We start from the raw sequence: 21,285 nt of genomic DNA, 5'->3' as shown, positions 1-21,285 counted from the left end.
CGCCTTATCGACGAGCTTCCCCCACTTCAGATGCGAGGTTCCCAATTACACTAATGGCTGTGCCTTTTTGCCAGGTGTCACCCGGCAGCCAGGTAGCTGCTCCTCCGCCGCATCGCCATGCCAGCAGTCAGCACTTTGGACTACCGCCGGCAAGACGTCCAGATGGCCATGAAGAGGAGATATGTGAAGCGCCTGGTGCGCAAGGTGGTGATGTTCCTGGTGGTCATCGTCAGCGTTTCCCTGGTCACCACCCTGATTGTCGAGCGGCGGATGCGGCAGACCCCGGAGGCCGCAGAAAAGCTGGACCAGAACGGCGATCCCGTAACGCCCTTCTTCAGGGCTGCCAATGTGCATCCCACGCGGAAGGCTCCACGTCCTCCTTATCAGGATCGCAACTCCGTGGTGGTTTTGCCCAAGAGTGACAAATTGGAGGGTTTCCGACTGCCGGAACCCAAGGGAGAGCGCAGGGATTGGCATGACTACGCGTACATGGAGGCGGATAAGAAACGTGTGGGTTTCGGTGAGCACGGAGTGGCCGTCCAGGTCGAGGATCCCAATGAAAAGCAGTTGGAAACCGAAATGTACGAGATGAACGGCTTCAATGGCCTCTTGTCGGACCGAATATCCGTCAATCGATCCGTGCCGGATATCAGACACGAGGCGTGAGTATAGACCTAAAAGAGATTAATCTATTAATATACTACGTTTATAGAAAAAGTAAAAGAAGCCTTTATTAATTTCTGAAAATACTTCTTTTAAAGTTTCCCTCTTGTTACTTGATATTAGTTTCCAGTAATTACTATTCTTATCTAACTTTGTCTGTCTGTAGTTGCAAGACTCGGAAGTATCTGGCGAAGTTGCCCAACATCAGTGTGGTGTTCATCTTTTTCAACGAGCACTTCAACACCTTGTTGAGGTCCATCTACAGTGTGATCAATCGCACTCCACCGGAACTACTAAAGCAAATTGTCCTCGTGGACGATGGCAGCGAGTGGGAAGTTCTGAAGCATCCATTGGACGAGTACGTGGAAAAGCACTTTCCGCACCTGGTAACCATAGTGAGAAACCCGGAGAGAAAGGGTCTGATTGGAGCCAGGATAGCTGGAGCCAAAGTGGCCATCGGAGAAGTAATGGTCTTCTTCGATTCGCACATCGAAGTTAACTACAATTGGGTAAGGTTTTATAACCCAATTAAAATATTACCTTTAATATGTTTGCCCTGTCCCTTTCAGCTACCTCCCCTGATCGAGCCCATAGCCATTAATCCCAAGATCTCCACCTGCCCCATTGTGGATAGCATAGCACATGGTGATTTCTCTTACTCCGGTGACCTAAAGGCAGGAGCTCGTGGGGGCTTCGACTGGAAAATGCTGTACAAACAACTGCCTGTCTTACCCGAGGATGCAGTGGACAAGTCCATGCCCTATCGGAGTCCCGTGATGATGGGCGGCTTGTTTGCCATCAACACGGACTTCTTCTGGGATCTGGGTGGCTACGACGACCAGTTGGACATCTGGGGCGGGGAGCAGTACGAGCTGAGCTTTAAGATCTGGATGTGCGGTGGAATGCTGCTGGATGTTCCCTGCTCGAGGGTGGCCCACATATTCCGAGGACCCATGAAACCCAGGGGAAATCCCAGGGGATTCAACTTCGTTGCCAAGGTGGGTTGAATTACATCTCTAATTTTCATACCACTAAGCACTATATATTTTTAGAACCACAAACGCGTGGCCGAGGTTTGGATGGACGAGTACAAGCAGTATGTGTATTCCCGCGATCCTGCCACCTACGACAATGTGGATCCCGGGGATCTTACCAGCCAGCGGGGCATTCGAGAGCGTTTGAAGTGCAAGAGCTTCCACTGGTTCATGACGGAGGTGGCACCCGATTTCCTAGAGAAATTCCCGCCCGTGGAACCTCCTTCCTATGCCTCCGGGGTCATTCAAAACATGGCCAATCCTGTTTATTGCCTGGACAACATGGGATTGGGTACCGAGAAGGCGGTGGGCATGTTCAGCTGTGCGGAAAACAAAACCAATCCCCAGCCCAATCAATTCTGGGAGCTCTCCATTCACCGCGACTTGCGGATGAAGCACCAGGACGGAGTGTGCCTGGATGTCCACGAGGCACCGCCCAACGCCACCGTCTGGATGTGGAACTGCCACAGTCAGGGTGGCAATCAGTTCTGGTCCTATGACAGGGAAAGCCAGATGCTGCACCACGGAGAGCACGGCAATCGCTGTCTGGAGGGATTCGTGGAGAACGGTGTTGCCAGGGTGGTGGCCAGTTTTTGCGATACGAACAACCATCGCCAGCGCTGGGAGTTCGGATTCCTCAACCACACCATGCTGGACACCTTCCACGTGGGCTTGAAGTAGTCATCTGTTTAGTAAACACCACACCCTCCTAAGTAACCGCAGGCCACATGTCGATCTGCTAAGTTCGGGGACCTCACGCGTCACGGGCTTAGTTCATTGATCGTTGTGAAGGTTTCGACGAAAAGTTCGCCAAGTAAATTCCATTTTTCCATTAATTCTTGCCCCATGCATTATTGATATATGACAGCGGAAAGTGAAAGATCTGGATGAAAGATCAGATCGCAGTCGCAGCGAAGATTCTGTCCGATCGCAGGCCTCAACTTCTGCTCTTTATTGGCTGTATATACACTATGTTTAGGTATTCCAGTTCCGAAGAGATCGGTTGTAAAAATAAAATAAAGCTTTCAAATTATTGAAAAAATAATTGAAAATATGTATATGGCATTAATATAAATATATGACGTATCAATGATAAAAGAAAATAAATAATAAACTAAGCCGATGGTGTATTATAAGATTATATCTAAGTCCGAAAATTCCTAGAGCAAGAGAGAGAACATGTGGTGAGGGCATCTAAGACAGCCTGTAGTATTCCTCTTCCTCTGATTAAAATATTCGGCTGTCGGAATCCTTATCAGCGGGGCTGTTGAACCTTCTGCAAAAGCGAAAGAGGAGCCGAGAAGAGGTAGCAGACAGCAGATAGACTAGAAGGTATCACCCCCTGAGGTCCCAGAACCCCTCCAACACCAGATGTACTATATAGGATCCCATTGTTTAGCTGATGTAACTTAAGACGCAAATTACGCGATTGCCCCGGGAGAGGACGAAGTTCGAAGATCCCTGGACGGCAGCAGGCGATGACTTAGCGTCAAGCAGTCTCGATCTGGGCTGGCTAGATCCTTGTCTATGCAGTTCATTATCTTCCAGACAAAAGCACATGCTAATTTATAGACCAGCTATATGTTGTTGTTTTGGTAATTTCCTCTGATTTTCATATTTTGTGCATAAACAAAGTCAAGTGATTTGAGTTTTTGGCCAACGCGACGACTACGACAACGCTGCTCATTCGAATTCACAGAATGTGGGTCATCGACGTCAACAGAGATGCGGGATGTGATCGATGTGGGTCTTACTTGGGTCTTAGGATCCCTATTATGAGGCAGTTTGCGAGTTAGGAGGGGTTTAGGTAAAAGATTTAGTCAATAAAACTTGTTTACAGTTTTGTACTCTTATAATCTGTGAAGTTTTCTTCGAAAATTTATACACTACCTAGTGCTATACACTTGATTTCCTTCATAAGAAACACTTTAGTATCGAAGACATGACAAAAAGTGACAACTATGATATTTTCTGATAATCATAACTCTTAAACTAAAATAATTATTTTTCATTGAGTAGAATTATTAATAAAGCCAAAAAAGCACAAAATCTTGCTACCATCTTAATTTTAATGCTGGTTATTATTCACCGCACGTATCATACAGAGCATCCACATATCGTCAGACCCTGTGCTAAATGACATTTCCATATGTTTACGTTTTTCATGATATTCGCTCGGGCCGAAAAATAAAAACAAGTTGACTTCGTCTAGCTCATTCACAACTATCTCAGACTCGTTTAGAAATAGATCCCACGAATGGTAATGACCCACCGCGCACATCAGCACGCAATCGGATGGTGCAATTTCGTCAGCCACCCCGAAAACAGATTTCTGCCGAATTTCACTAGGTGCTACCCATAAGCCCCTCCGGATAGAGAGGACACCCCTCTGGCGGGGAATTTCTCAAGACGCATTTTCACTTGGCTGCAGCGCAATAGGAAAACCTCCTGCCGCCTCTCCACTGTGGCTACACGTCTCTCTCTCTGCGCAGGTAAATTGTATCTGATGAAACCGAAAGCGAAATCCGAACTGGTTCTTCGAGGGTTGATAAGCCCTAATGGACGTGGAAATGCAAGAGAAGAGCCGGTCTCTCACCCAAAAAATAAGTGTATAAACATATCTGCCGGCACGTAGGGCGGTTTATGCTGTGGACTACGTGCCAGATGACACGGCATAATTCTCGGTGTTTCCTGGGTTCTAGCTCCCTTGCTTACCGTTGCCTTTTGGGGGTCAGTTGGCACTTAGCCTGCTCCCACCCCATAAATGTAATTGATGGAAGTGGGTCATGCTTTCCCTACACACATGTTATACCCCGGCCGGAAAATCTTTCAAGGCCCAGAGAGCTTCCCCTGTTTACGGGTCATAAATATCAGCACGCTTAGGCGGTGACCTTGTGCAGATTCCTAGGTGGGCGCCACCTCTTGTCCCACATCGTGATCGCTGTAGATCAACACACGTGGCAACCCCACGTTAACCCCAAGTCCCTCGGAATGGCCGGGGGCCAAAAACCGAATTACGTCGAATCGTGGGCGCCGACGCAAGCAAAAGTTTCTTTAGCACTATTTACATGCGTCCAACGATTAAAATTCGTCAACATCGCCCCCGCATGGCGAAAACCGCTCGTGCCGCTTCTCAGGAACACCCTGTGGTCAGTGGGGTATGCTCACTTTGCGCAAGATACGTTTTTCCACCTCAAAGAACTTGGGAACTAATGGAGGTTCGGATTCTAATTTTGGTATGTGAGTTTGTTTAGAACAAAGCTGGAATTTCAGTAGCAAATTACCTTCAACTTTCAATCTCATGATTAAAAAAACATCAATAATTCATATTATTTTCTTCACTCAATAAACCAGGGAACAAAGTGATGGACTCAGAAAGTTGATTGTTCTAGACTTTTTATATAATTTAATGGCGTTTTAAATATTTCTGCATCCTAAGCATATTTTTTTCTGGCAAAATAAAATTATAAAAAATTTAAAAATTCCAAAAATGTCAACTAAGCTATGAACCTAAGTTAAGATATAGTATTTTCTTCCAATTGTCGTTATGCTAAAAAATATATAATGAGTATTTTCTAGCCCAAAACCTCATCTAATAAATCGTACACTTTATTGCTATGCTCTCCGAGTCCCCACATGCATAGAAAAACACTGAGAACCTGCGTCAACGTTTGCCGGCTACGTGTCGTTATGCTAGTTAATTGTATTTCGTGAAAACGAGTGCAAATTAATGGCCCCATAGAGAGCAGACGGCAAGTACTTCCGAGATTCCCTGAACCACCTACAGGCCCCCATTGATAACACCTCAGATGCACCTGAGTCATCACATTTCCCCAGCAAGATCGATAATAGAGGGCTTTTCAAGAAAAGAATGCCACAGCCGTTTGGTATTGCTGGCTAACTTGTTTACCAATAATATTGCCGTGCATTAAACAATAACAAATGGCTAAAGATAAACAGAGCTCAAGGCGAGAAGCCCCTCAAGACAGCCCCCCTGCCTTCGGAAACGTCTGAGGTGTGCAGCGGTCCCGCGTCCGCTCTGCAGCAAAAGCAAAAACAATAGGGGTTATTAGAATAAGGCAATAGCAACATCGCCGGTTTGTCATAAACTACGCAGAAAATACCCCCAGATAAAAACAAAAAACATCAGCCGACCGAAGCAAGCAAAACAATCAGAGAGTCTCCCCAAGAAACCCGAGGAGAGAGCGAGCGTGTGGCGCGAGTATCCGAGAGCACGAGTATCTGAGGGGTATAAATGCCGCCCGACTTCGCAGTACCGCCAGCAATCGCCTAGCGAACAGCCAGCGGTCGACACATAGCAGCCCCCTAGCTCTGCAGCTGATAAGGCCACCTTCCAAACAACGCAGTTTGTGTAAACAATCGAATTGTCGCAGCCATATCGAGTGTGCTTACAAGTTCAGCGGAAAGTTTTTCGAACACCACTTGAGGACAAACAAATCAATCAACAAAGATGTCTGCTTCGCCGACCGCCCGTCAAGCCATCACCCAGGCCCTGCCCGTGATGACCAGGAAGATTGTCATCTCGGACCCCATCCAGATGCCCGAGGTGTACTCCTCCACGCCCGGAGGAACCCTGTACTCCACCACTCCCGGAGGTAAGTCTCAGGCAGAGGGATTAGCAAGCCACATATCATCAACAAAGTTAGGAGCCTCCAATATCTAAGACTTTATTTTGTTTTTCGAGCTGAGCTGAGTATTTCCAATGATAAGATACAAGATACAATCCAATTTTACAAGACTTCTAAGTTCCTTACTATTTAGAACTCAAGCTTTTTTGACGGGTTTTCCCTTTCTCTTTAAACCAATACAAGCTTCTGTTACCCATCTCACCTTTTTTCTGGCTGATGAAACCTGGCCAGCTCCCTGAGTCAGTCAGTTCAATGATAATCCCAGCACATGTGCCCAAGGTTCGTGACTCACTATCGCGGCAAGAATGTTTACGCAGCTGTTCTTATCACTGGGGACTTCGCATGCCTTTCTGATGCAACGCAGACAGCCTGACTAATCAGCACTTCTATCTTCGCGTTATTCCAGGCACCAAGCTGATCTACGAGCGGGCCTTCATGAAGAATCTCCGGGGCTCCCCGCTGAGCCAGACGCCGCCGCCCAACGTGCCCAGTTGCCTGCTGAGGGGCACTCCCCGCACTCCCTTCCGCAAGTGCGTGCCCGTGCCAACGGAACTGGTCAAGAAGACGAAGTCCCTGAAGATCGAGGATCAGGAGCAGTTCCAGCTGGACCTGTAGGCGGCAGGCTCGAAGGGCCTCCAAGCAGCAACTGCCAAAATCATTAGTCAATAGATACACCCACTGCAACCGATCTTGTAAGCTTAGTGTGCATCGCTTTAGCCATACCCATTAACTAGCTGCTAAGTCCTTAGTTCTTCCACATTGTTTCGTTCTTTCGGTCATATTGACTTTGTATCTTGTAGAACTCTAGGTGTTAAGTGAAAAGCAATAAAAAAAACACACTATTTAAAAGGAAACTAGAATGGTTTTCGCCTGGTTTGGTAGGTTTTAATTGGTGGTATAAATTGTAAATTTGAGAAACGCAATCCCAAATTACTTTCTTTATCAGCGAACGAACCTTGGGAGGCCACGCGAGCGACAGAACACTTTCCACTTCACCTTGAGTCAGTTTCGGTTTAGTATTATTTTTGGCAGTTTGTTGAACTGTTTGAAGAGAGCCAGTGCGAAGGGGGGTTCTGGGTGGGGGCAGGCACTATAGGCAGCTGGAAATACCGGCCGGCTTTTCTAGTTAGCCAGTCAGTGGCCCCGGCAGCGCGTGTCCCAGTTATCGGAGAGAACACATATGTATCTATACTAAGCACGGGCCAAACAGGAGATCAGCAACGCATTTGTGTGTATCTAGAACCGGCAAACAAGCCCAAAAAATAGATCTTCAAAACTGCGCAGTTCGGAAACGACTCGCCTTTGCCCCCGGCCTCCCTTGGCCCATTATAATTATTTATTCAGAAGTATTATGCCGAGCACATGTTCAGATAGACCGATCCCTAGGGCCGGAGCAGCCACTACTGCCCAGATCCCGGCACGTTCCGGCCCCATTTGAATACCGCGCATGGGTAATTACCTAATGGCAAACAGGCGTCGGCGAAGTGTTTGCTCCGCGAGATCTTGAGATTTCGCATCGCCGTGCAAAAATTCGACCGCACGAGATAGTGCAAATAGTGATACTGTGTGACCTAAGCAGATGTTGACCGAGTTATAAATATAAGGCAATCAATTAAGCTGAATTAGTAAAATGCGCAAGCAAGTCAAAACAAATAGCTCGAGACATTTGCATTATAAATTACTCAGGCGGAAGTTTAATTGAACAGGCAATGGATTATGGTTACTTAATAAAAAATATATATATATTAAATAAATTTAAAAATTGAATATTACCCCTTGGTGGTGGTTAATTATTTGTAGTTTATTAATCTAAAAATCTTGGAACCTAATTGAAACAGTTAAAAACTAGCTTTCTCGAAAGAGTTGTTTGGTTTAAACTATTTTTTAGTGACTAACAATTATTTATTTAAATAATCATTTATATTATGCATAAAATTAACAATTAGTACTTATAATTTTAAAACTTGGCGCCCTTTAACTTTAGTATTTTTTAATTGTTTTGCATATAGAAGCCATTTTCAAAAATTAAAGTCTACTTTTGGGCCACTGATTTTAAAATATACCCAAGAAATGAAACCATTGTGGAAGGTGTCTTTTTTGTGGAAGGTATCTTTTTGAAATTATCCGTTAACATAGCGTTTACAGAATGGAGATAAATAAGATGTAAATCTGCCGCCCTAAAGAATCCCTTTGCTGCCCATATATATAACCCATTTAACCCATTAAAAGATATTGATACTATTTTTAACCATATTTGTTTTTATTTGATCATGTTTCGATGTTTCGCGTAGGACAAACGCACAAGAACCTCGAATAGTTTAAGCAAGCTTACAGTCTACACAAACAAGAAAGTTTTTTAATTACATATTTACAATAAAATATACATGTTTCAATAGATGTAGGTGTGGCGATGTGCGAGTGGGTAGGGAAGGTAGCCTCTGCCTCAGCCCTCTATTTGAACCTCAGCAGGTTGTCGGCTCCGCCCAGGGGACCATGGCCGAAGTGCAGGGCGTCCTGGATGGACTCCGATCGAGTGCGAGCCTCCAGTAGGGAAGCCACCCGCTGCTGGCCACTGATGTAGCCCAGCGATCCGGAGCCCAGGTACACATTTCCGTTGGGCAATCGCACAAAGCCCAGACCACCCGATCCCAAGGCGATGGCATCTCCTCCCGGCGATCCTCCCTGAGATCTCGGCTGGATGGCCAGTTGCTGCTGTTCCAGCAGCAGGGAATTGGCCCTAGAATCAATCTGGATTCCATTCCCCGAGGGAGCACCCACATGTGCGCCATAGCGATCGAAGAAACTGGAGCCCGAGAGGAAGGGAGCCGGCGTCTCATCGATGTCGTTGTCTATGATCTCGATGACGGCATACTGCTTCAGATGCCTTCCATTGGACACGTAGGATTCTCCGGGAGAAATCAGGGCCTGCTTGCCGAAGGGGATGCGAAGGTTTCCTCCTTGGTTCAGGGGAGCTGGTCCAGTGGGCGGCACCACAATGGGCGTGGCCAGTGTGGGGATCGGCTGGCTCAGCCCTACAGACGGAGGAGGAGAAGGAGGTCCGTAGACGGGCTTGAAAGTGGGCGTTCCATGGAAACTTATGGACGAAATAGGGGAAGCCGCTGGCGGTGGAATGTATGTGGAAACCACTGGCTTGGAAGGCAGATAGTGACTAACAATGCTGGTGGCAGGAGCTGTGGGACGACTCCTCGGAAGCGGAACCCTGGCCGTGGGAAGGGGCGGAAGGGCCGGAACCGGTGGCAGCGGCTGAACTGTGGGCAGGGCACTGAACTGGTGACCCGTGTACACCGATCCGTGTCCCGAGGGAGCCGAAGGTGCCGTGGGTCTGTTGTAATGGTAGCCCACGTCGGCTCTGGCGCAGACCAAAGATAGTAGGAGCAGGCCCAGTGTACTCAGTCGGTGGTAAGGCATCTGTAATTGAAATGGAAGGTAATTAAAAGTTAATTAAAAGGGGAAATATATCTTAGCACACATGTAATTGTTTTTGCGACATCGCATAACCGCTCAATCAATTCGATAAATATTTAATGAGTAGTCGTAAACATAATTGATCCAAAATCACTCAACTCCAGCGGCTAGAGATGTCTACACTCTGTGCTTCAAATGGGGTATATTCGCAAATAGTTAAAGTTAAATAATTTTTTTACATCCCCAAAAATTATGAATTTAATAAAATAGTATCTAAAAACACAAACTAAGAAAGTTCGAATGCATATTTTCAACTACTCTAACCGTTTAATAATATCTATTCTTACGGCCTAAATTCCTAATCTATGTCATAATTTAATATTGTTAATCTTAATTTATTACTTGCTAAGTATTTATATATTTTTTGGAATTTCCTTACAGAGTATTTAGCATTTTCATTGATTTTAGACCTATAAGCCCCACTGTTTTTTATTTAATTGATTTAATTTCGCAGTGCGCCGAGTTATAAGTAACTGGTTGTGGTCTGGCTCTGCTGGTGTATCGGTGGATTGTTGGATCTGTGAATCGTTAAGTGGCTGGATCGGGGTAACCGCCACTGTAATTGGCGTGATATTTCATGCGCAGATATCGTTGCCCAAGGCGGCGATCATAATGGAGGGTGGTGGCCAGAAGAGAGCCCCGGGCTAATTAGCAAACCGAATCGCAAACATCTCCTAGTCACCAGGGGTCTGGGCTCCATTCACTCCACTCAGAGCTCCCCATAAATCGCCAGCCAATTAAATCAAATCGCCACACTTAATTGGATGTTTATATTCATTCGTCCTATTAACACCTCCCACACAAATTGCCCTCCTTTTGTGCGGCATTATCAATCTTCTTGGGCGCTCTGAACAAAAGCGAACAGCCAGGCGGGCGGTTTAATGATACTTATCAAGTGGCAGTCGCCACCAATGAACAACTAGGCACTTAGCATTATTTAGACTTAATTTTATTTCCATATCCAAATTGTAGTTTACATTAAATTAACTGGAAACCCATTGATGAATATTTAATTATAATACAAATAACAATTATATTGCTTCCCTCATAGTTTACAATATCATACAAATATTATTATCAGAAGTAAAAATTTATACGAAATACTTTTTATCCGATTTTCAGACATCCCTTATATAAACCTAAGATTAGATTTGGCCTATATTTATTTATGATTTTATAAAACAATATTTTAACCAACAAAATCTAGCGGATTCTAGCTAGGTTTTGTTACATATTTTATTAAAATCCGAATTCAAAGAATAATATTTTATATGACCCCTATTCCAAATCTAAATAGTTCTAATATCAATTTTGTACATTTTTTTTGTATTTTTTTAAAATTTTTTTTTTAAGTTTGAAACCTGTTTTTCCCCGTGTAGGTGCAAAAACAAACGGCCACTGTAACTGGCAGCAGGTTCAAACTCAGGGGCATGCTTAAAAAGCGGACAGAGGGGCGGAAAGGGGGCGTGGGAAGTGTGCAGCCAAGTGGCGTGTGGTCATTGTTGTTGTGGTTCCTATTCCTACTCCAGTTGTTGTTGCTGCGTGGGCGTTGCTCGGTGTCAGTTGTGGGTTCAGATCATGCATCGAGTGGTAGTTGTAGTTGTTGCCGGCTCACCCGCCGTTGTTTACATAAAAGGCGTTTAATTAAGTCATTAACAAGGGGAGATAATAAAGCATGTATTTATGTGTGCCACCACATGACTACAAAGGAGTTTTTACTGCGGACTTTGGAGGGAGTAAAGTTCTTTGGCTGCTAGACTTGCCATCATAAAGATACTTTGTATGTTATTAGCTTACTTAAACTTTATTATGTTGTTGCTAAAAAGTCTACTTGTAGATAAATACAAAAATCACAGCTTGAGCTTCCGCATTGTATTCTTTATATTTTCTTCTTATTCTATTTCTTGTTCAGATAGCAAGTTCGTTGCCTAAGTCTTTTGTTTATGTGCCTCCCTGGCGAATAAATCTCTTGGCACCCACGAATTTCCCCTGACTTAAGACCACTTATTGGCGGCCCAACTCAAATAGATTTGTAATAAATTATGCGCCATGTGCTCCATAATAAATCAATAAATTGTAGCCATACGCAACTTTTTTACTGGTCATCGATGGCTCGATTTGCTGTTTTTTCATCTTTTTTGCGTGCGCTCAAGTTTTTTAGCATACTACGAAAACGCACTTTTTCAGAGCTGACAGCGTGTGCCAAGCAGACAGAAGGGGGGTTTTTTTTATTGGAAACAGGGAACAACACATGCCACATAAGAAGGGGAAAGGGGGTTTTTGGAGGTGACAAGAAAAGGGATTAAGTTTAAAGTTTCCTATTTCTTAAAGGAAATTATAGTTTTAAGTTACAAGTAACAAAAGTATAAAAGAATAAATTCCATAGTGAGTTCCTTTTTCTAAATCATTGTTAACAATACCTTATATTTTTCTCACCCCGTCCTGCACTACGCCACTGGACTTGAAAGGCACTTGGCCAGCAGGCAAAAAGTCAACTTGCGTGTTGCTGGCCACTTCAGGCTCAATGAATGAATTGCATTGATTGAACGACTCACGCACCTCGCTTTTGGGCCTGGCTCTTTCGGCTCCGGTCCAAGTCCACAGTGCTCTATAAATTTTATGCGGACTTTCCGCCAGCAGGGAAATGGAGCCCAGGAGTGGGCGGTGGAAAGCGGGCGGGAAAAGTGTGTCAATGCGGCTCGAAGTCGCTTTGATTTGTTGATAACTTTTGCGTGGCACATTTCGGATGATATTGCATCACCGAAATTGTGGGGCACTTTTTTGCTCGCCAGCGGAAATTAGATTTTCAGCCAATCGGTTAATTAAAATCCTTTGACCACGCCAAGAAACTGCGATTTTCCCACTCACTTTCGGCCGAGAGCCAAAGGCTAAGAAGTTGTGGCCACATAAAACGTAATCGGTGCGATGAATATTAAGTTTCCAGCGGTCCGGTAGCCAGGATGTCACGTTATGGCCTCCTCCTCCCTGAAAGTTGTGCAATGTTCATGCCACAATCTTTAGATATTTTTGTTTGGGTTTTTCGGATTAGCCGAGGGGCGTTTTGTATTTGGGTTTTCGCATTGCGTCTAAACGGGTTTCAATAAACTGGTATCAATTGGCATCGCTACTTAAAATCTGGGGAAGATGGAGAGCAGGGCCGGAATGCGGATTGGTAATTGCCCCGGGGGTGGGAGGTAGCTGGCTAGCACTGGCACAGTCGCCAGCACATTAATCACTCGGCTGTACATCCTTCTACCGCCGATTTACACGCCGAAAATGAGCATGTCCAGACCGAGTGGACATATCATGACAAATGTTGCGTATGCGCCGCGTTGACCGACTGAGAAACGTGAAAGGAACTGTGTTGGCACCGCTTGAAGGTGGAATACTCTATTGATTGCGAGTTAAATTAATATCCATTAATAGTTTTAAAGTAAAAATAAAAATATATAAACAGGTTTTTTAAAATGAATTAATTATTAACAGTTATTAATTCTCAAAAGTTAAGGAAACTTCATATAAAATAATTATTTGGTTAATTTTCTCGGTTCAGCGCTTTTTACTGCCTCTATAATTTCCACAAAATACAACCAACAAACTTAGGCAATTAAATGGCAGGCAAATAAAAATTCCCACGTATAATCAAATTAGTTAAATCATCATTTTATAACCCCATTAACTATCCTAAGGCCAACCAACCCCTCCTTCAGATCTCCTCTCCCCAAACGCTTAAGGGTACTCAGCAAAAAAGTTATCAAATCGAACGACAAGTTTTTAATTACCAGCACAGCACAGCACAGCAAATGCACTTTCAAATGCGTAAACTAGTTGTCTGCCAGACAGTCGGACCATTGCAGATTTCAATTAAAAATCTCTGAAAACCCGAGATCCAGACAACTCGCACACGGTGTCTGGCACTCGAAAACAGAGTCCAAGACCGAGATCCAAACACATGGCCCGATTAGGGTGTGTCGCTGGGTATCTCCCTCTGATGAGGCGGCTTTTAGTGGCTTGGACACTCGGGCCTTAGGGGAGATCGTAGATCGAGGATCTGGGGACTAGGGGATACGCAGAGTCCGGGGGACGGACCACTGAGGACTGCAAAATTTGCGTAAGTTGCCGGCGCGTAACTCGAGCGCTGCCTTTCCAAATGGCTTCCAATCGGGCCACGCAATCTTGACCAGGCTCGGACGGTGGGATCGGGCCTCCTTGTTGGCCAGTACACAGGGAAAAGAGGTAGGTTTTTTTTATATCTATCCAAAAAATATTAAAGGAACTTTGAAAAGGAGTTGAAACTGGTCTTTGACATATTTGATTTTTGTTGTTCCTGAAAATGTAGTGATAAGATAAGTATCTTTTGGATGGATTTTTTTTAAGTTTTAATTTCACTAAGACCTATGTAAACTACTACAACATTTTTTAGCCCAAATATAAGATTGAACAACAATGAAATATTATTTTCTGTGCACTCCGCACCGAACTAGGAAAATTGATTGACTTGAGGCGTTTTTCGACGCATTTTCCTCTTGCGCTTTTCAGCTTTTTTCACGCCAAATGTGGAACGCACTTAAAACGCCGCTAATTGATGTCGTTCGCAGGCAGCGACGCTGTTGCAGGTTGCTTGTTGCCTGTTGCCTGTTGCTGGTTGTATCGGCTAGTTGCAACATCCATCTGGGATCAAATCCGATTTTATCTGAGTGGGTCTGTCTCGTTCTGGCCAATGCTAATTTGCCTAATCACCCACGGTGGCGGCTTAAATTCTTTTTGGCAATTAAAGCGGGTGTTCGAGCGAGTCGCATTTTACAAAATATTGTTGGCAGTCTAGAGGTGACAAATGGTTTAGTTCATTTTGAAAAATATTCACTAGATTTGTAGCCGCGTTTTTCCATTGCATTCTAAAATAGTTTTAAAGAAATCTAAAATGCCTTGGAGTCGACTAAGACCATTGTTGGCCTTGAATATTTTTTAATTACAAAAAACAAGCCGGATCTGTAACAGTTGGAAAGTTAATCAGTGAAGACAAGAGTTAAGTGGAAACAATTGTCAGCTGTAATTAGTTAGAGAATTGGGTCAGTAACGTCGAAGAAAATGTCAAGAAAAACTTGAAATGTACACTTGAAAATTATTGACAAATTAATCTGGTAAAAATAAAGATATTTAAAAGATTTTAAGATATAATAAAATACGTTTTTTTATTTTAATGATAGGTATTTTTCAATGCAATTATAAAACCAACTTCCGATAAGCTAAGTGAATTAATTCTTATAAATATTTCCAATGGGAGAAACCACTTCCCCACCCCGAAGTGCAGTTCAAGGCAAACTTCGCAGAGTGCTCACACTTTGTGCAGCCTTTATTCTTTGCGAAACCGAAATTCTAATCAAAAGCTACGCCTTAGTGGCCGGGCCACGCCCACTTGTGCGTCGACTTGGGCCAAGTTGAGTGCAAAACGCAATTTGTAGCCGTACAAGCTGCGCGAAGAGAAGGAGGACCATTGCCTAATAACTTGCATCAAATGACAGCCGACTTGACCTGGATACCGAGAGTGAAAAATCAGCATAAACAAGAAGTAACATGTGTACGCTATATAAATGCCAATAAAAGTGTTCCAATAAGTCGGGACAGGTGCCAGCAGGTAAGTATGCAAATGCGAGAGCAGCAGCAAGACATCACTGCACAATCGGAGGAAGCAACAATTAAGATCCGCAGATTATAGATCCGAAGCGGTGAGTTAAAACTATTAATGAGGGGAGCGGACAGCTGACGGCGAGCAAAAAGGCAGATTCAACCCGTTTTCGAATCAAGTTCGTTGCCTCAGTCATTCGTTTTCTGATTGCGGGCTGTGGCATTTTGATATAGCAATTAAATCAGAATTAAGCCGAAATCCCACCAACAAAGCTCAACTGAAATTCATCACAAAATGCCAGCCGACATTGGACGCTTTATGTTGAAAGGTTCTGCTAATTGCGAGGTTCCAGGCAACGAAAAAAGTGTCAACTACCCAGTACTGAAAGGGGGCGGTGTGACCTCCAACACATTCTAACGCCCGCTGACATATCACGAACTCCGTTCGGGAAATGCAAATTGAATTTGGGCTCCAGTAGCTCCGGCGATCGATTTGCATAGCACTTATACCCACTCGAAGCTTGAATTGAGCAATCGCTGAAAAGAGATTCCGATTCGGATCCAAACGAAATCGAAAGGGGCATATGCGTGACTGCCTGACTTGAGTAACTCAACCCGCGCTGAACTCGGCCCACAATCAATATTTTTGCCAATTTGAACTCTTGACTGACCGACAATAATAGACGCCTCGGGGAAAATGTGAATAACGAGAGGCAGGGCCACCATGGCTCGGATTAAATTGGTTTCTTCTTAGAAATGCTGTGGATGCTTTGGATGGAATTGGATGGTTGCGAAATGCTAGTGGGAGTTTAAATAAAAGCAATATGATATTGGGAAATGCCCGGATTTGTAGTATTTTCATCGCTGCTTAACCTTGCAGAAAATTTTTAGAAACTATAAATCTAATTTATTGGATTTTTTTAATGAACTTAGACCTCTACTAAAATCCTTGATATTTTATCGTATTTGTAAGCCCTTTTGAGAAATATTCAATAACCTGCTTAATTACCCAGAGGTCAGTGGGTGGAAACCCCTTCATCAGCCTGAAGATTTTTCCAGCCTTTAAAGCCAATATCCCACTGGGCTCAATCACTGCTTGACTGCTTCTCCGCGCTCTTCAATTCAATTCAATTTTAAATGCTCGCGAGTTTTGTAAATACTTTCAATTAATTCGTCGGCCTGCCCTTGTTATTGTTTGCTTTTCAACTTCGATTTGGACTTCGATATTGGAATCGCTTACAAGGGATTTCCCAATAAGTGTTTGTTTTTCTCGAACTGCTGCTGTTGTAATTGAACTTTGCACCGAAATGTTGGCTTTGGTTAATTTTTTAGGCGAACATTTAGCCGGCGAAGATAGAAGAGTTACATAATCCAGGGCCCACAACTGGGCGACGCCCACCCTTAGCGGGCCCAAAGTTCAGACCTCGGTCACTCCACATCGAGCACCTCAGAGGGTAATTAATGTAAGTCCCGGAGGGGGGAACTCAATTAGTAATTGTCTGTCTCAGGGCCCGTCTCGTGTTTCTGTCGCTGTTTCTGACTCCGACTTCCACTCGGCGGCCGGAGTGTCTTGTAAGGTTGTCGGGCGAAATGTCAACGGATTTGTACGCATTTCTGGGTGCAGCCCAGACTTTGGCTTGTGCCTCACCCATGGTTCTCTTCTGGTCTGGCCCGGTCTGGTTTCTTACATTTATTAATTTTTACTGCAATTTCAGGCCCGTGTTCACCTGCTCCACTTGCCTGGGGGGAAGTGTCAGGGCTCTGACTTGATTATGACACATTATATTCGGGGAATTCGAATTAAACTCGAATAAGAGTCATTTAACTTTGCTTCATTAATTAGCCATGTTTGATGGCCTTGCTAAAAGTGCTAATTAAAAGACGCAAAGATGTGCCGGGCAATAAGAACAAAAAGATGGGATAAGTAAAGCGAAGTTTGTATACTCTAAAGGTACCCATTATGAAAGATTTATGGGTTAAAAATGCACAAAAATTAGAATTACAAATCATAGGGTTGGGAACATTTATCAAGAACCATTAAGGGTTTTTTGTCTACTAGATTTATGTGTATAAGTAGAGAGAGCCAGCTGTCTTACATAAATAAGGCGCTAACTCTAAGATGGTTTGTAAAAACCCATAAATAAATAAATTCCCTGAGTTGCTATTAAATCCAACTTAAGATGATTACACTGCGAGAGAGGTTTATAAGAAGCATTGGTGTTACAAGATATTTTTTAAAGAAATTGAACAGTTCCAAGAAAAACTTTTGCTTCATATAGTAAAACTGTTTTTCATTTTTAATACGAAAGGTGCAGACATCTTTAATAAAGTATTTTGTAGTGCCCAAGTGATAGCAAAGCACAAAAATGCAATTCACTTGAGTTTATGTCTTCTTTATGTCTGACAAGCGGTACATCAAATATCAAATTTTAATTTAGACCCCATTAATTGCTGTCAATGAAAAGCTATACTTAAGAAGCTGCAAATGAGCCTTGATCGGTGATAAACATCACGCACCTGACCTTGGCTTCGGCCGCCTGAGAGACAAACAACTATCGAGAATTGTATCGTTCGGCTAGTTCCAGGTCTTCTTCTCGGCATTTCCATTCGTTTTTCTAGTTTTGGTGTTTTCATCGCAATTAAAAGTCGTGGGAATGGGATTTGCATATGCAAATTCGATGATGGAAGACAGTGCGAGACTTGCGAATTTTTTTATGGGTCTGCTTTGCTTTGGTTTCGCCAAACTACATTTTTTTGGCCAATGACATTGAATGGTTAGTGTGTAACAATTTGCCAAGCTTGTCACCCGCCAAGCGGAAGCTTGAAAGGTGGGGTTTTTATGACCGCGAGGAGAAAGAGAAATGAGAGGGAGATGATGCTGCGATAAGTTCGCCGACGTTTAGTCAATCAATCAAAAGACTTAGGCAACGAACTTGCTTTCAGTTTCGGGAGCGAAAGAGCACTTTCTGCTGTAACCACATTTGCTTGGACAATCTGTGGCTGCATTGTATTTAAATTTATTCTGTGCCTGAGTTTTTGGACCCACCACATAGGAAGGCAGCTGCAACGGCAATGGCTGTATTTCAATTCGGCTTCCATTTCGATTTGAGTTCGGGTCTGGGGGCTGACATTTTCCATTTCAATCCGAATGAACTTTATCGATGGATGTCTCCTGCCGGTCGCTGTGCACTCAATTAAAATTAATATGCAAATTAGTCTGTCTGCCACCGTGTGACGTCTGTCAGGCTGATTAAAGCGCAATTCGCTGGCAATTTCCGTGGCCAATTCAATTTAAATGGAACCTAATCAAAATGATCCGCAATGAAAAGACACTTGTCATTGTCAGTCGGCAACAAAGTCCAAGCTTAAGTATGGCGGCTACTGCTGATCCCAATGAAAACCGAACTCTGTTCTTCACACTACTTAGCACAATTTGTATTCATTATAGACAGCATATTTCCGCACTGCAAGAGCTTAGCAAAAACTAGGCAAACTGGTATGAATATTAATAAATGTGAGCCAATGCTAGATTTTGTGTTAATCTAGGTGGAGATCCTCTTCATTTTTTATGGTGCCATGTTTATGCAATCCGTGACATTTGGCCTATAGAAAGCATTCTATGAAAAACAAAGCATAAGCATTAGCACAGAATTGGTTCATAAATTAGACTTCTATATCAAGTTTTTCTAATTCCTATTTAAACGAAACTGAATTTTTAATTTGGCAAATATGTTTAGAACGCTTATCGGATAAAGTATAATTTATGAAAGAACTAGTCTTATGACATAATGGCTTCTTTATGCATTCGTTGACATTTGGACTTCAAATAACATTTCAGACTCAAAAAAGTTAACAATAGCTGCTTATAATTAATAAGTAATTGAAGAAATAATTAAAGCTGACTTTTTCCTGGTTCGGTTTCAAGGGAGCTCGTTTATAAACAACAAGCCAAGAATGCCAATGACTTTTTTTAAATTGTAGCTTAGAAAAATATGGTTTAATGCCTAGCACAACAAGAAAAAATTATATTTTAGTGAATGAATTAAAATGTTAAGTAGAGTATTTATTTTTAAACAGCATTCCGCATTTTAACTCTAGAGTTGTATTTCTCTAATTGTCACATTATAAGCATTCCAAATATTTTCCATATCAAATGTTCTAAAGTCAAAAACATAACACAAATTAAGGCACAGCCGCAAAAATTGCACCATAAATAAACGATTTATTCGATGCTCGGGAACATTCGTGCGAAAGCTAATTAATAATCCGCCGATTTTGGAAATTTATGCCAGAAACAGGCTCACGTACGCCTTGTTTACTCTTCATTTCAGGTGTTCTCTTACCTTTACTTTCGTTTAGAACTCAATTATATGATGTATCCGAATGAAGTGTGTATTCCCAAGGGCTAGAAACTAAGCCACGGATTTATTTTTCAGAACCTTAAAGCACAGGGGAGTGTTACACTCGCACCTCTTTAAGGATATAGAAGCCTGATCCTCGGCTGCACTTCACTTCCGCGCGTTCAGGAGTCGGAGATCGTATAAGAGGCGTTCGCGATGCTTGCGGTTTGAAGGCGTTTGCTCCACTGAACCACTTTTTATGCAACGCCAAGTAGAAGTAGCCGCCGACTCCGAAAGTCCGGTATTCCGAACAGCCGACTGCCCGAAGAAACGAAGCAGGCTTCTCTTCGGATCTTCGGATCTCCGGCTCTGCGGGTTCGGGTATCCGCTGACGAGGCTCCGAAGATGGGATCCATGCGACAGCGGCTCCATAAAGAGGATTGAAACCCAGAATCGTATGCAAACCACCGCGGAGATTGTCATCTTCGAGCACCTGCCCATTGGCCTCTAAACTCTTGGCTAATTAAATTTCGGTCTGCCAGGGGCCACTCCCTGGCCGCCTAATCGCGGTTATTATTTATGGGCGTTTGGATAAATCATGATCAAATTGAACTATAAATCTGGGACCTGAAAACTGCCGCCGGTGGCCATGCAAAATTGGTCCAACATTTCATATTTCAAATGCCCGATCAAACAAATCGTAAATTGAATTTCGTCTTACTGCCGCTGCGCCTGCGCAGGCATATGGCTTTATTTGGACAATGGGTTATTCGCGGATCGATCGGCGAGAGTTTATCAAGTCATAAACTATATAAAGTGTCAGCCGTGCTCATGTAAAGTTTCATAATCACAGTGGAGTGTCTGGGGCATGTTGGGGCTGTCGATTCTGCGAGTCGCCAGGCTGAAATGTGGCCAGGCTGCTAATGTTTCTGGTGTTTTCTGGGGTTCCCACCTATAAACCGTCAAGCCCGAAAGTGAGTGTGAATTATTGCACTTTGTCTTGACACGACTTTTCGGGCTGCTGCTGCTCTGCTGTCCTCCTGGCCCTCCTTTAAATGCCCAAAATAATTCCCCAGCCCCCAGAGCCTCGAGTACTCTTACTAGCCGTATCGTGGCGAGAGGCCTGGCCAAATGTTATCTAAATGTCTCACACTTCCCCATTGCATAAAGCTCGCCTCGCGTCTCTTTTCACATGCCTATGCAAAAATAATATTCGATTGTTCCCTGGTTAAAGATCAAAGTCATTATGGAATGGGCATTGAGGATGGCCGTTTGCTTTGAAAAAGTTGGTTAGTGAGTTGGGGGGTATAGTGATTTTTGGAAGTAGGTTGTTAAAGTTAAAAAAATATTAAATGGATACTAATAATGATAAGATAACTAATATATTTTCCTTTTACTTAAATTGATTTTTATTTCATAATCTTCAAAAAGCTTGCCTATTTTAATTTTATTAAAAATCAATTTATAAATGGTAATCTACCATAAAGT

General features: G+C 43.4%; 3 protein-coding genes across 3 annotated transcripts; 2 read left to right on the top strand and 1 right to left on the bottom strand.

Moving 5' to 3' along the window:
- Nucleotides 1-74: 74 nt before the first annotated feature.
- Nucleotides 75-2,815, top strand: LOC108029279 (N-acetylgalactosaminyltransferase 4). Its single transcript, XM_017101477.3, has 4 exons — nt 75-662; nt 830-1,172; nt 1,233-1,661; nt 1,716-2,815. Exons 1-4 carry the CDS (start codon nt 118-120, stop codon nt 2,376-2,378), a joined length of 1,980 nt encoding a protein of 659 aa, XP_016956966.1. The 5' UTR covers nt 75-117; the 3' UTR covers nt 2,379-2,815.
- Nucleotides 2,816-5,967: 3,152 nt separating this feature from the next.
- Nucleotides 5,968-7,200, top strand: LOC108029290 (eukaryotic translation initiation factor 4E-binding protein). The gene is made up of 2 exons (XM_017101488.3): nt 5,968-6,313; nt 6,753-7,200. The coding sequence occupies exons 1-2, from the start codon at nt 6,169-6,171 to the stop codon at nt 6,959-6,961; spliced, it is 354 nt and encodes a 117-aa protein (XP_016956977.1). The 5' UTR covers nt 5,968-6,168; the 3' UTR covers nt 6,962-7,200.
- Nucleotides 7,201-8,585: 1,385 nt separating this feature from the next.
- On the bottom strand, nt 8,586-20,021 carry LOC108028999 (uncharacterized). Its single transcript, XM_017101044.2, has 2 exons — nt 19,801-20,021; nt 8,586-9,775 (listed from the first exon to the last, which is right to left on the bottom strand). The coding sequence occupies exon 2, from the start codon at nt 9,773-9,775 to the stop codon at nt 8,798-8,800; it is 978 nt and encodes a 325-aa protein (XP_016956533.1). The 5' UTR covers nt 19,801-20,021; the 3' UTR covers nt 8,586-8,797.
- Nucleotides 20,022-21,285: the final 1,264 nt, after the last annotated feature.

Source organism: Drosophila biarmipes, chromosome 2L, assembly GCF_025231255.1.
Source record: "Drosophila biarmipes strain raj3 chromosome 2L, RU_DBia_V1.1, whole genome shotgun sequence".
Lineage (NCBI taxonomy): Eukaryota > Metazoa > Arthropoda > Insecta > Diptera > Drosophilidae > Drosophila > Drosophila biarmipes.
Note: the sequence above shows the minus strand (reverse complement) of the source record. Positions and strands in the feature narration are given on the sequence as shown.

Excerpts from the sequence above, each read along its gene's own strand:
- LOC108029279 (XM_017101477.3), top strand. The coding sequence starts at position 118 with ATGCCAGCAGTCAGCACTTTGGACTACCGCCGGCAAGACGTCCAGATG. Across the intron at positions 663-829 it reads CCGGATATCAGACACGAGGC|TTGCAAGACTCGGAAGTATC; the intron begins GTGAGTATAGAC and ends GTCTGTCTGTAG. Across the intron at positions 1,662-1,715 it reads GATTCAACTTCGTTGCCAAG|AACCACAAACGCGTGGCCGA; the intron begins GTGGGTTGAATT and ends ATATATTTTTAG.
- LOC108029290 (XM_017101488.3), top strand. The coding sequence starts at position 6,169 with ATGTCTGCTTCGCCGACCGCCCGTCAAGCCATCACCCAGGCCCTGCCC. Across the intron at positions 6,314-6,752 it reads GTACTCCACCACTCCCGGAG|GCACCAAGCTGATCTACGAG; the intron begins GTAAGTCTCAGG and ends GCGTTATTCCAG.
- LOC108028999 (XM_017101044.2), bottom strand. The coding sequence starts at position 9,775 with ATGCCTTACCACCGACTGAGTACACTGGGCCTGCTCCTACTATCTTTG.